This window comes from Phyllostomus hastatus, unplaced genomic scaffold (genome assembly GCF_019186645.2).
Source record: "Phyllostomus hastatus isolate PE091 unplaced genomic scaffold, TTU_PhHast_1.1 phas_contig_209, whole genome shotgun sequence".
NCBI classification, from domain to species: domain Eukaryota; kingdom Metazoa; phylum Chordata; class Mammalia; order Chiroptera; family Phyllostomidae; genus Phyllostomus; species Phyllostomus hastatus.
The window spans coordinates 15,840,719-15,856,122 of NW_025333735.1; the positions used below are offsets into that span (position 1 = coordinate 15,840,719).

The 15,404-nt window shown below is 34.3% G+C and overlaps 1 protein-coding gene across 1 annotated transcript in view; it reads left to right on the forward strand.

The window, feature by feature from the left end:
- Nucleotides 1-15,404, forward strand: part of ANKRD13C (ankyrin repeat domain 13C) — an 83,333-nt gene that overhangs the window by 57,785 nt on the left and 10,144 nt on the right. The window contains exons 9-12 of the mRNA XM_045835289.1: nt 764-925; nt 8,351-8,430; nt 10,379-10,477; nt 13,065-13,165. Coding sequence (XP_045691245.1) covers nt 764-925; nt 8,351-8,430; nt 10,379-10,477; nt 13,065-13,165 — 442 coding nt within the window. The remainder of the gene's footprint in view (nt 1-763; nt 926-8,350; nt 8,431-10,378; nt 10,478-13,064; nt 13,166-15,404) is intronic.

Below are 15,404 nucleotides of genomic sequence, written 5' to 3' on the forward strand. Positions count from 1 at the left end.
CAAGTGATTTGCATGCAGGTAGAAATGGGAAGCATGTTTTCCATCATGTTGTTTTGAAGTAAGGCATTCCAAACTCTGACCACCTATTGGGTCTGTTAAAAGGGTAAAGGTTGATGTTGAAGGAGGACCTCTTTGAAAGGAAATAACAGCTCTCTTCTCAATGTCCCTTATACCTCTTGAGTTTCCCTGTCCCCAGTTCCGAATGTAGACAGCCATACTGTATTGGTGAGCTGGACTCTCTGTTGTTCTCTCTTTGTTGAAAGCAGCAAGCAACTGTAACCTAAGGTTCCTGTTAGAGAATAGAGTATTGGAATAGGTGAATAATTCTAGTGGTACTAGAGACTTCTATGTGACTTAGACTATTTCTTTGTAGTCCACTTTCTTTTCTATCTATAAAATGGGAACAGTAATTATCCCTGACCCCTCCTTGTTACTCATAATGTTTGACTATCAGCTAAAATTTTCAGATGCTTTGTGTTTGGGATTCTAAAGGAATACTATGTGGTATTTTTATTTAGATGTATCTACCATACATCAGTGTGTTTATCAAGTTTTCTTTACAGATTTAAAACATAATTTTATATATTAATCTAAGAGAATACATAGGATATTGAGATAATTTCAAGTGCCAAAGGAATATGTATTTATACCTTAATGTTACATGCTATAGAAAAACAGGTATACACGTATGTATATTACTTTGAAACTTTTAAAATGTAAGACAAACTTAATTTTTTTATTATTTTGAATGTTTGTGTTTTAGGAAAGAGTAGGAAACTTTTTGGCCGACTTTTATCTGGTAAATGGACTTGTTTTAGAATCAAGAAAAAGAAGAGAGCATCTCAGTGAAGAAGATATTCTTCGAAATAAGGCCATTATGGAGAGCTTGAGTAAAGGTGGAAACATAATGGAACAGAATTTTGAGGTATAATTTCTAATTTATAATGTTCTAAGGAGAGAGGGGGTAGACTTCATTCCTGGTATTTAGTGAGTTTATGTAAGTACAATCATAGGTTTTGTTGACTATAAACACCCTTTCTTAATTTATTTTTTTGATAACAGCCTTGAATGATTTGTTCTTGTGAATCTGTACTTGGTCTTTGAGGCTTCATTAACAAATAGATTATATATCATTTTATAAGCATGAAACCCAGTGTTAATTTTTAATCTATGTCCCTTTGTACATATTCTTTTTTCTACTTCTCCAAGTGAAACATTTGACAGCTTTGAAGGCCTAAATAAAGGCCCACTTACTTATGAATCATTTCTAGCCTATAACTTCCCATAAAATTTTATTCAGTGTGTGTTTTTGAAAGCATGCTGTATACAAAGAATTGTGTGACAGTAGGGAAAAGGGAGGGGAACTTAGGAAATACAAAGGTATGTGAGACATGTTAACTCCCTCCATAGTCTTATTCCCTAATAAGATGAAAGACGAAGAATGGCTTCTTTTTTAAAAAAAAATTTATTGATTTTAGAGAGAGAGAGGAATTAAGTGAGAGAAACATCAGTTTATTGTTCCACTTATTTATGCATTCGTAAGTTGATTCTTGTATGTGCCCTGACAGGAGATCGAACCTGCAATGTGGTGTATTAGGACGAAGCTCTAACCAACTGAGCCACCCAGCCAAGGCCTGAATTCTTAAATTTATTTTTTATTTTGAAATTTTAGATTTACAGAAAGTCCTGAAATAGTTCAAACAATTTTTGGATATCCTTCACTAAGATTCCTCAAATGTTAACATTTTACTAAATTTTAAAGAAGTGTTTCTCAAATTGCTGGATAGGGACCTCCTAGTAGATGATGAAATCAGTTTTAGTGGTTTGTGACTAACCTTTTTTTTTTTAACTGTAATTTTTTTAAAGATTTTATTTATTTATTTTTAGAGAGGGAAGGGAGGGAGAAAGAGAGAGAGAGAAACATCAATGTGCAGTTACTGGGGGTCATGGCCTGCAACCAAGGCATGTACCCTGACTGGGAGTCGAACCTGCGACACTTTGGTTTGCAGTCCGCGCTCAATCCACTGAGCTACGCCAGCCAGGGCGTGACCAACCTTTTTAAATTCAAATCTAAATAAAGATAGTAGTGAAAATCCAGAGCACATTGCATACAGTAGGCGTCATTATTGCTTTATGAAACAATATTGTCAAGGAGTATGTGTTTTCTAAATATGTACATGTGTGAGTTCTGGTTTGTGGTATAAAATATAAATCACATATGTAAAAAGATTAAAAGGTACTATGAGGAGGCTTGAATTTCTTGAATGTTTAGTCTCCCCCTTTGGTATTGTGCCAGATTAATGTTTTAGGGATAGACAGACTTTTCAGAATAATATGCCAGGTTCCAACTAATTCATGGTAACACTGTGTGTGTATGCCAGGAAAATATTTTAATGTTTAGAAAGTTTACATATTGAGTGGATCAGCCATGGTTCAATTAAATAAGCACAAGATGTAAAGTGTTTGAGAATCCCTATTAAATGTTTAAGTTAAATTCGTGATCATGCTAGTTTAGCTTGATCCTGTCTTCTTCCTCCCAGATCCTCTTTGTACTCCTCATTTTTCTTTAGGCTTTGGGATTGAGTAGAGCTTCACCAGACTTAATTTTTCAGAAGCCATCTGGTATTTAAAGATATCTTGATCACTAGGAGATAAAGGATATGACATGTTCAAAAATAGAAATGGATTGGGAGAGGAAATGCTGAACTCAATTTTTGACAAAGCTGCATCTCTCACACATTGTTGACCAGACAAAAGACTGTTTCTTCAGACTTGTACTGTGATTTAACTTTTATTAAAAGTTATTTTTTAAAAATGATATTGTTGTGCTGGTTATTGCTACCTTTGCATAATTTTGTCAGCAAACCATTTTGGGATGAGTACATGGAACAAAAACCTTATAGAATACCATTTCATGGACCATTTGCTGATTGTCTCTGATTATCTGATTTATCTATATTTAAACTTACAGTATACTACTTAATTTTCTTTAGGGTAGAGATTGTGACTTGATGCATTTGAATTGTTAAAGTGGTCTTTAAATGGCATTTTAATAAACTGTAGTTTTGCACATTGAAATTAAGACAGTTTAATTTTGGATAGCTATATAATACAACAAAGTAATATGAATTAAATAAAATAATTAAGATTTTTGACTTCTGGTAAGAAAGCAAATAAAACAGTTCCCATGTGAATTGTAGCCCCTTAAATTTTACAGTTTTTTTTTAAACCACACCTGAGGATATTTTTTTATTGATTTTAGAGAGAGAAAGAGGAGAGGGAGAGAGGGAGGGAAGGAGAAAAGGAAAAGAGGGAAGAAGAGAGAAAGAGAAGAGAAACATTGATGTGAGAAACATCGATTGGTTGCCTTCTGCACACACTTTGACTTGTGATGGAACCTGCAACCTTTTGGTCCACTGGACAGTGTTCCAGCCAACTGAACTACCTGGCCAAGGGCAAACTTTACAGTTTTTGATGAATATTTAAATCAACTTGGCAATTCTTCAAAAAAATAGAACACTTGGTAGGATTTTGATTAGTATGGTATTGAATCTATGCATCAATCAATTTCTGCATAAAAGCCTGCTTGGTTTTTGTTTACTCAATGTTTTATTTGGAGATAATTGTAGGTTCACATATGTAGAATGCATAATGAGGTTGAATGATCATCTTTTCATGTGCTTATTTGCCATCTGTATGAGGTCTGTCCAGAAAAGGCCCAGCCATTGTTAATATAAGGGGAATGGTTTTCATGACACCGATAGAAACTGGCAGCCAAGGAGAGTGGACTGGAATGCACATGATTGAACAATGATGACCTCACTGTACTAGTCAGTGGGGGCTGTAAACACTGTTGAGTGTACTGTGTGGCCATCACATTCAAAATGACTGAGCAAGTAGAGCAATGAATCTGCGTCAAGTTTGCAATAGGCTTGAACATTCCTCCCTGGAAACTATTTGGATGATTCAGAAGACCTCAGTGATTGAGGGCAACTGGTGATTGGCAGCTTCATCAGTGTCTTCTCATGCATTGTCTCGTGCAGAGTGTTTTGGTGAAACATCAAATCACCCAGGTGACTCAGCCCCCTTACAGCTCAGATTTGGTGCCTTGTAGCTCCTGACTTTTCCCAAAAGTAAAAATCACCTTTGAAAGGGAAGAGATTTCAGACTGTTGGTGAGATTCAGGAAAATATGACAGGGCAACTGATGGCAATTGGGAGAACTGTGTGAAGTCCTATGGTGCCTACTTGGAAGGGGACTGAGGTGTCATTGTCCTGTGTACAATGTTTCTTACATCTTTTTAAAAAATTTTATTTAAATTGTTGCAGTACAATTTTCTATCTTTTACTCCCATCCCAACCCCCCCATCCAACCCTTCCCTCCTCCCTCCCATTTCCACCCGTCCCTCATTTTTATCCATGTGTCCTTTATACTCATTCCTGTAAACCCTTCCCCTGAAATTCCCCTGAAATTCCCTCTCCTCTCCCCTCTGAACTCTGTTAATAATTGTCTCTATTTTTTATATTACGTGGCTGGATTCCTTCTGGACAAATCTGTTATATCCTGTTTGATGAAATGTCTCTTTGTGTCTTTTGCCCATTTTTAGATTGGATTTGTTTGTTGTTGTTGGGTTTTAAAAGATATTTATATATTCCTTCCAGATATTAGTTCTTCATTAGATATGCATTTTGCAGATATTTTCCTCCCTCTCTGTAGCCTATCTTTTCATCCTGGTAACAGTTTTTGCAGAGGAAGTTTTTAATTTTGATGAGGTTCAATTTATCGATCTTTGTTTTATGTTTTGTGCCAAGTCTAAGAATCTTTGCCTAGCTCCAGGCCCCTAAAGTTTTCTTGTGCACTTTTTTCTCTAAAACTCCTCTTGTACTTTATGTTTTACATTGAAGTCCATGAACTAGTTAGTTTTGTACAAGGTGTGCTGTTGAAGTCAAGGCCTATTTTTTTTGCCTTGGATGTCCCGTTCATCTAGCACCAGTGGAGAAAGGGTATCCCTCTCTGTTGAATTGCCTCTGGAATTTGTATTGGGATGGTGTTGAATCCATAGATTTATATGGGGAGAGGTGGTATCTTAAACATACTGAATCACCTGTTTCATGAGCATGGTACATATCTCCATTTATTTAAATCATAAATAGTTTCTCTCAGACATGTTTTTAATTTGCAGTATACAAATCTTGTGGAGATCTGACTAAATTTATCTCTTAATGTTTTGTATTTTAATGCCATCATAAATGATGTTTTTAAATTTCATTTCCAGTTGTGCATTGCCAATAGAAAGAAATGCATTAGATTTTTCTGTATTGCTAAATTAATATATTAGTTATATAGTTTTTTATAGATTCCTTATGATTTTAAATAGATGATTATGCCATCAGGTGAGAGAGAGCTATACTTTCATTGTTAATCTCTTTGTCTTTGTTTGTTTATTTGTGCCTATTGCGCTAGAAAATAATACCAGTATAATGCTGAATAAAAGTAATGACAGCAGGTGCTATGCTTTTTTTCCTGATCTTAGAAGGCATTTTTTAAAGTTCAGCGTTAAATTTTAAAAATCATAATATTTGTTAATCTGGCGTAAGTACTTTATCAAGAATTATGAAGAACTATGGCTGTATTGTAATTTGTTAGTTTTGTAATACTTTTAAGATTATTTTTGTCCTGCCTGGTGTGGCTCAGTGGATTGAGTGCTGCCCTGTGAACTAAAGGGTAGCCAGTTCTATTCCCAGTCAGGGCACATGCCTGGGTTGTGGGCCAGGTCCCCAGTAGGGGGTGTTTGGGAGGCAACCACATGTTGTATTTCTCTCTCTCTCTTTCTCCTTCCCTTCTCCTCTCTAAAAATAAATAAATAAAATCTTTTTTTAAAAAAAGGTTATTTTTAATTTTTGGCTAATGAAAATATACAAGGTCTGTCTGGAAAAAGTCCAGCCATTGCTAATATAACAGGAATGGTGTGCGTGACACTGACATCAGCTGGCAGCCCAGGAGAGTGGGCTGGAATGCACATGCATGAACAATGACAACTTCACTGTATTAGTCAGTGGGGCGGTAGACACCCCTTGACTGAGCATGTGTACTGTGTGGCCATCACATTAAAAATGACTGAGTGAGTAGAGCAATGAATCTGCATCAAGTTTGCAATAAGCTTGAACATTCCTCCCTGGAAACTATTTGGATGATTCTGAAGGCTGCAGTTGTGGGCATCTGGTGATTGGCAGGATTATTAGGACAATGTGCCCACTCATGCATCGTGTCTCAGGCAGAGTGTTTTGGTGAAACATCAAACCACCCAGGTGACTCACCCACCTACAGTCCAGCTTTAGTGCCCTGCGACTTCTGGCTTTTCCCAAAAGTAAAATCACTTTTGAAAGGGAAGAGATTTCAGACCATTGATGAGATTCAGGAAAATATGACAGGGCAGCTGATGGCATTGGGAGAACTGTGTGAAGTCCCAAGGTGCCTGCTTGAAAGAGGACTGACGCGTCATTGCCCTATGTGCAGTGTTTCTTGTATCTTGTATCTTCTTCAATAACTGTCTCTATTTTTCATATTACATGGCTGGATACCTTCTGTATAGACTTGATTTATCTCATCTATTGTTTGGACATTTGATAGGGAAGAATTGATGAATTATAATTGAATTATTTTAGAGTTCAATTATAAATAGAATAAATTTAAAGAAAATATTAATTCTATCAGATGTTCATCTATACATATAATTTTATTTTGTTGAATGTGGCAGGGTACAGTATGAAAGAACATCAAAACAGAACTGATAAGTCTGATTAGGAAAAAGATAACAAATAGCTGTCTTTTTTTTTTTTCTTTCCTAGACACAGAATTTATAAACACAGGGAAAGCAGCATGTACCTGATACCAGCTTAATTATATTTGACAGTGGGCATTAAGGCAGGAAAGATACATTTCTATGCATTTTATAGATAATTTTGAGAATACAGTTCTTTTAAACTTAAATAATAAGCTTTTTAGGAAAGATACATATAAATGAGCATGCATAGTTAAAAAAATAGGTGGTCAAAAAAGTAAAGGGAGGGATCTATCAAATTCAAGAGACAATCCCATTTTAATGGTGAACTGTATTTAAAATTTTAATAAAGTTTAAAAAACATACTAGTATTAAAAATGGCTGCTTGGTCACAGCTGGTAATATGAGAATAAATTGGGTGTGGAAATTGATATTGCTTGACTTGTTATAGACTTGTAAGTCACGTAAACATTGGTTATTTACTCATATGCATGTATTTTAATTAGTGATGATTATTACAAAACATTATATTGGAGAGTTACAGATAATTCTCCAGTGCCTAATCCAAATGCCATGAACTCTAATTCAGCTTCTGTAGGTTCAACACTGATTTTATATGCACCCTCAACAAGTTTTTGTTTTCTTTCTGTTGGTTTAAAACATTGCTATTGTAAACGTGGGCATTGTGTTAAGTATTTTCCATTTATCATCTCAATTAATTATTACAGTGATCTAAGAAGTGTCATTGTTCCATTGTACAGAAAGGAAAATGAGATTTAAAGAAATTAATCTCTCTTATGTCAAAAAGCTGGAAGTAGCAAAGATGGGTTTTGATTCTGTGAGGCTTACCCCAAGCTGTTGTTGCTCTAAGTTATTGTTTCTCTAGAGTGATCCAGATTCATATTTAACAAAGACAAGGTGTAAGTTTTAAAATCTGACATGACCTTTTACCAGAGTTGTTGATCAAATAGTCAGTCTACGTGTGTTTTGCTTTCATGTAAATATGAACTCCAGTCCCCTAGTCTGAATTTATTATCTACAGAAGATTGCTCTCTTTTCTAAACTCCTCTATTTTTTTTTGTAAGCTCATTTGACCTTTGATCATATCATATTTTGTATTTCTGATTAACTCTTTATGTCTGTATTTTTTTTCTTTGAATTGTAAACTTCTTCAAGTCAGGGTTAGTTTTTATATTTCTCTGTAGTTACCATGTTCATTATTGTAGTCTAATGCCAGAAACATTTTAGAAGATTAAAACATTGAATGAATTGGGTTTTATTACTTGATAACTTACCTTCATATTTGAGATTTTAAAAATTGATAATACATATTACTGATAGAGCTTAAATCATAATGGAATGATCTTGCAAGTAAATTCTCAAAGCATTATATTAAAGAGATGAAACAATTTAGTAGTTTAAACAGTTTATTGTATGTTTTTGTATTTTAAAAAATGTCATTTTTTTCCCTCCCTCCCTGTCTGTCTGTCTCCCTCTTTCTGCGTCTCTCATTGTGTGTCTCTGTTTCTCTCCTTTCCCTCTCCCTCTTTATTTTTTTCTTTTTGACAGCCGGTTCGAAGACAGTCCCTTACTCCTCCTCCTCAAAACACCATTACATGGGAAGAATATATATCTGCTGAAAATGGAAAGTAAGTGGGTGTTTTGATTTATTTTGTTTATTTTGTATTTTTTGGTTTTTAAAAAGAATAATTTGTGCCCTGGCTGGCATAGCTCAGTGGATTGAGCGTGGGCTGTGAACCAAAGTGTCACAGGTTAGATTCCCAGCCCGGGTACATGCCTGGGTTGCAGGCCATAACCCCCAGCAACCGCACATTGATGTTTCTCTGTTTCTCTCTCTCTCTTTCTCTTTCTCAAAGTGAATAAATAAAAAAAAAAGAATAATTTGTAAAAACATGAATATTTAGATATAAAATTGTTTGAGAGAGAATTACTAGCACTTTTGTCTGGAGCAGTTCTTTTACCTTTAAAAATATGGATGCTCTGGCCAGGTGGTGGTGGTTAGCGCGTCATCCCATACACCAAAAGGTTGCTGGTTCTGGTCTGGGCACATACTTAGGTTGTGGTTTGATCCCTGGTTGGGGCACTTAGGGGTGGCAACTGATTAATGTTTCTCACATCGATGTTTCTCTGTCTCTATCATTCTTCCTGTCTCTCTGAAATAAAACATATCCTTGAGTAAGGATAAGAAAGAAGTTATGGCCCTGGCTGGTGTGGCTCAGTGGATAAGCGCCACCCTGCAAACCAAAGGGTCGCTGGTTTGATTCCCATTCAGGGCTGGGTTGCAGGCCAGGTACCTGATTGGGACATTGATGTCTCTCGTCTTCTCTTTTTCCCTCCCTTCCCTTAAAAAAAAAAAAAAAGAAATTATGGATTAAGCATGATAAGGGTGAGGTATCCTCAGTTATGTGCACTCTTTGACAAAGTTACAGAGTTTTCTTTTTATATCCCTGCTACCAATTTACCTGCTCTAGAAAGCCTATAGGACATTGTTCTAAGGAAATATAATGTGTGGAATTGCCCAGTGATGTTCCTTATTTGAGTGCACTTTATGGTGAATTTTTATATTCTGTTATTATCCTGGATTTTTAGCATGGTGTGTAAAGACATTAACTATTCATCTACTTTTTGTTTTTCCAAACTCATCTCCTGTCATTATTATCCCTGTGTTTTAGCTTATGCCAGATTACTTCTCACCATCCATAAATAAAACATTTGCTAATGTTATTACTAGCACATAGTTTAACATATATTTATTGAATAAAAGAATGATGAATGATAAATATTTTGAATGAATTGATAAATAAAAGGGTTTTTTTCCTGGCCAACTGTGTGAAATAAAGTACAATCCTTTATAGAAAATATTTTCTTTTGGCAGGCAATAAAATACTACTGACCCATAAGGGGACAGTGGACAGTAAAAGAGATTGAATTGTGATTCTAAAGACACAATGATATTCTAAAATATTTTTGTGATTTACTTTGTTCCTAAAAGTGATTATTAACATCATATCCAATGTAAAATTTGTTGAGTTATGATCATTTTTTTTAACTTTTACACTTTGTTACCCTTGTTTTATTTCTTACACATTTCTCATTTCCCTTTAGTATAATATTACTGTATTTTGCTCTGTGTAATGTGCTCTCATGTATAATGCTTATCCATGTTTTTGGCCCAAACTTTCAGGAAAAAAATCTTTCATTTTAATTTTTTAATTCAATTTTTATTTATTTATATGTAGAAACAAAATCAATTATTGTATTCCAGGGTATTATTTTGCATGTGGATATCATTATTGCTTTCTAGAATTATACATTTAATGCGTAAGCATAAACAAAAGAATTAAAAACATTTATAGAGATATGGAATTAGTACTACCCATCTATAATGCACATCCTTATTTTTGCCACAAAAATTTGGGCAAAAAAGTGCATTATACAAGGCAAAATACAGTAATTTATTTCTGTGCTTAGAATAAGCAAATTAAGTATCATTGTAAGAGGACAGATTCTTCTTAGGAAGATGATAGCACATGGAAAATCTTTGCTAATATATATATATATATGTTTCTCTTTCAGAGCTCCTCATCTTGGTAGAGAACTGGTATGCAAAGAAAGTAAGAAAACATTTAAAGCCACGATAGCCATGAGCCAGGAATTTCCCCTGGGAATTCAATCGTAAGTTTGTTTTTAACCATACAAGTTTGTGAAAGATGTTATTAAACCCTAAAGGCTGTAATAATATTTGCATCTAAGTAGTTAATTTAAGGCCTTTGAAATGCAAAAGCGAATAGCCATTGTTTTGATAGTGTGTGCACCCTTCTAGAAATTTTCTAGTTCACCAAATATCAACATTTTTATTATTTTGACAAGATAAGTGTTTGAATAGTGTTTAATTATAAAAACAATACATAAGTAATTAGTTTTTGTAAAAAAAACTAACAGCATGAAAGTGTATAGAAGAAAAATTATAGTTTCACCTTACTAAGAGTTAATAGGTGAATAGTTTATCTAGTTTTTTTCTGTGTATTTTTGCATTTTTATAAAATTGGCATAGTCTACATTTTGTTCTGTGAGTTTTTTTCTTTTAAAAGTGAGTGTATTTTGTACTTCCTGGTTACTCTTTAGTGTATCTTTTTCTTTCCTTGGTATTTTGCAGTATTGATATATTATTTATTTTATCAACCCCACCACTGATAAACATTTTGATTGTAGTTTGTCATTGTTATAAACAATATTTCAGTGGATATCTCTCAAAGTTGTACTCATCAAGTGCTCATTAAAAAAAACTTAATTTGGAGCACCTTTTAAAGAAAAGTACTAGGGGGGATGCTGCCTGATGCATGAATCACTTAATTAATGCATGTTAGATCTTAAAAAAAAAAATTCAGTTTTGGAAAAAGTGGGTGGAGTGGGAGAAAGGTAGCTATAGTTTACTGTGATAGAACTGAAACTTCAGGCTCCTCACTAAAGTAGGGGATGAATTAAAGCCCCAGGCTATTTTCTTTTCATAGTTCCTTCTCTACCAGTCTGGCCTAATACATTAAAACAAATTATGATAGGAAAGAGCAGGACCTACTTTTGTCTACAAAGTCTATATATTTCTTATACTCTCCAATAGCCAAACCCAAGAAAAGTAAATAGAATATACTCTTCAGTGCTCAAGCCATAGATCAGAGATGGAGCTAGACAGTTCCCAGAAGATGCAGGAAGGGAGTGAGCCACACAAATCTGCATTATTATCATATCTTAGACTCAATTAACTAAAAAATGTACCAGATTTACATTCTAATAAAGAAGAAATGTGGTCAATAATAGGATGCTATCAATTTTAGGAGTTACCCCAATTTCAGAGATGCTAATATGTGAAAAAACCGGGGTGTATTAGTACCTATAAATGTAGCATTTATGATTTCCCCTGAGAAAAGTAAAGTAAGGAATATAGCATATAAAAGCCAGACCAAAAAAAACCTTTCTAGAATAAAACATAGGTGAAAGAAAGAAGAAAATTCTTTAAGTGCTATAGAAAAACATTAAAAGAATGAAATGAGTAAAGTGGATCACTCTAAATGAGATGATAGTAAAATGAAATGAAAAAGATATTGTAAAGCTAAGGAAATAAATTAAACATAAAAAGGACTATTGCAAAGCAAATACTTTAGTAACAACAATGAATAGAATAGGCGTGGCAAAAAAATTAAATTTTGATAACTCATAGTGAATGCGGTGACAGAAGAGGTTAAAGTAATTAGAGAAATACTATTTATTTATGGGGGACAAAGATAGTTCAACATAAGGATCCTTGGTGTTCCACTTATATAAAAAGTCTCCAAAATGCAACCAAAATAGCATTCTAAATATGAAAAAAGAAAATTTCTCTGTAAGGAAAACAGAATCTGTAGCATAATGTTAGGCTTTAAGAAAAATTGATGAGAAAAATAACTAACAGTAATTTTCCAATGAAACTATGTGACTTTTATTTTCATTAAGAAGTCTAATGGCATTCAGGCAGAAACGGGTAAAATACAGCCTGCTCTTATATTTCTTCACATGTTAACATTTCTGAGGCAAAGAAAGTGTGATCTCATAGTATACCTAGCTGAGATGTCATTTACATATCAAGGCAATTAAAAAAGAAGAATTCAAGAAATCTAGCAGTGATGGGTCCTTTTTGAAAGAAAATAGTACTACTTGAAAATGAAATCCATTAAACCAAAAGATGAAAGGAGAAGCTACAGTATAATGCAGTACTGAATGCTAGGAGAGATTATGAAATTGTAGTTCAGAGGGAAAGAAGTATAAACAGAAATTTTATGCCAGCCAAATTTCTCTTTCAGAATGCAGAAAAGATACTCGTTTATCAAATCTGCAAGAAATCAAGGAATACTAAGCACATAAAATCCCTTCACATGCATAAAATTGACAGTGATACCCAAATAGTGGAGCAAATTAAAGAACAGGGGAATGTATAAACTTTAGGAAGAAGATGGGTGTAATAAGCCTTGAATTCATTTAAATATAGACCTAAAGTCAAACAACTGTGGAAATTATGGCTGCACAATAAAATGTAGAAGTTATAAACTTTGACATGGTAGAAAGAATAATAAAAACAAAAATTTCAAGAGAAAGAAGGAGGTATCATTTTGTTATCCTTATTATCTTGAAGTTAGTAATAATGTCTAATTTTGAAGCTTGTGGTTATAAAACAACATAAGGACGTAAAGAAATCCACTTGAAAACATTTTTTTCTTCTTCCATTTTTCAGAATATTGAATGTTTTGGAAGTAATAGCTCCCTTCAAGCACTTTAACAAGCTTAGAGAATTTGTTCAGATGAAGCTTCCTCCGGGCTTTCCTGTAAAACTAGGTAAGAGAAAAATTACTTGTAATTTTCATATTTATTAGAAATATGGAATTGTTTACTAACATTTAATAAGATATATGCGGCTCACTGGCATAGCTCAGTGGAGTAAGTGCGGGCTGAGAACCAAAGGATCCCTGGTTTGATTCCCAGTCAGGACACATGCTTGGGTTTGGCCAGGTCCCCAGTGGGGGCCATGTGAGAGGCAACCACATATTGATATTTCTCTCCCTTTAAGAAAAAAAAATTAGATATATGCTTTGAAGGAAAATGGATTTCCTAGTTAAAAATTTTTTAAATTTTGGTAATGACATGTTTTAATATTCATCTGTCAAATATATAAAGTGTCTAATGAGAGTTATAATTGTACTTGATCTAAATTAAGTGTATGGGGTATGCAGATACTTCATACAAGAGGGTGTTGGTGAACTTAATGATGCACTGTGATAATGTCTTTAATGTGAAATATGGAGACTAGATTTTAGCAGACTCTGAGTTTCTGAATAGTGAGAGTGTTCCCAGAGTCAACACAACAGTCACTATTTATAGATAAAATGATACTCATTCACTCTATTTTCAAATATTTAAACTTAATTTTATCTTAAGCAATGATCTTTAGAAACAGCAAACTCTCTTTTTGTACATATTTATCTTAACTATATCAGAAAATTGGGAATAAGAGATTGTTAAAAAGGTACTTTTGGAGTTTGGGCTTATATTTAACATTCATTTAATCTTTAGAGAGTGTTCAGTACCACCTATCAATCCAGCCATCAGATATTTAATGAGTGCTTGTTATGTGACAGATGCTCTTCTAGGGATTTGAGACTGTAAAAATCCCTGCCCTCCTGGTGTTTACATTCTAGTGGGGGATAAAAATAAACATATAGTAAATACAAGCTTTATATAATTCCTCAGATACATTTTGCCTTGCTCCATTCAATATTAACTGCATCTCAGAATAATTAGGCCAAAATGCTCTACTCCGAGAAATAATGCTTTCATTGCTAAAAGTTAAATGAACTATTCTTATTGAAGCTGCAAAGCATTTTGTGGATTAAAATGGATTTTAAAGCATGTTTTCAAAATGTCACTAGATTCCTTTAAAAAAAACACTGGGATGTCTACTTTAAATCCCAATGTCTACTTGAAGGAATGGTTAGAAAACTAAAGCAATAAAGAGCTGTGTGTTGGAGCTATGGATAGGGACTGTTATGTGAGCATTTCTGCAGAAGCTTAAAATCCCACTGTAATTTTCTATAGCTAGAAAATGGTTCAAACATTGGACTCCTTCTTTCTAGGTACTTTAAGAGGCACAGTGACAAACTATAATAGACGGCAGCAAAGTAATACATGAGATTCCCGTACTTTTCAGACCCCATATTCAATATAGATATGTATACAAAATAAATACTTTGATTATACATAAAGGAAAAAAAACCTACAGTACTTCTTTGAAGGAATTTCTCTGATATAGCCTGACATTCTTCTTTTTTTTTTTTAAGATTATATTTATTTTACTATTTAGAGAGAGGTGAAGGGAGGGAGAAAGAAAGGGAGAGAAACCAATATGTGAAAGATACATTGATCTGCCCCTCTCACACCCCCACAACTGGGGACCTGGCCTGCAACCCATGCATGTGCCCTGACTGGGAATCAAACAGGTGACCTTCCGGTTCACGGGCTGGTGCTCAGTCCACTGAGCAACACCAGCCAGGGCTGTAGCCCAACATTTTTTTAAAAATATATTTTATTGATTATGCTATTATCCCATTTTCCCCCTTTATTCCCCTCTACCCTGCACACCCCCTCCCACCTGCATACCCTCCCCACCTTAGTTTATGTCCATGGGTCGTACATATAAGTTCTTTGGCTTCTATATTTCCTATACTATTCTTAAACTCCCCCTGTCTGTTTTATACCTACCATTTATGCTACTTATTCCATGCCTTTCCCCCCATTTCCCCCCTCCCATTCCCTGCAGATTACCCTCCATGTGATCCCCATTTCTGTGATTCTGTTTCTGTTCTACTGTTTGCTTAGTTTATTTTTGTTTTTGTTTTTTTTAGGTTCTATTGTTGATAGCTGTTCAGTTTGTTGTCATTTTGCTATTTATATTTTTGATCTTCTTCTTTTTCTTAGTTAAGTCCCTTTAACATTTCATATAGTAAGGGCTTGGGGATGATGAACACCTTTAACTTGACCTTATCTGGGAAGCACTTTATCTGCCCTTCCATTCTAAATG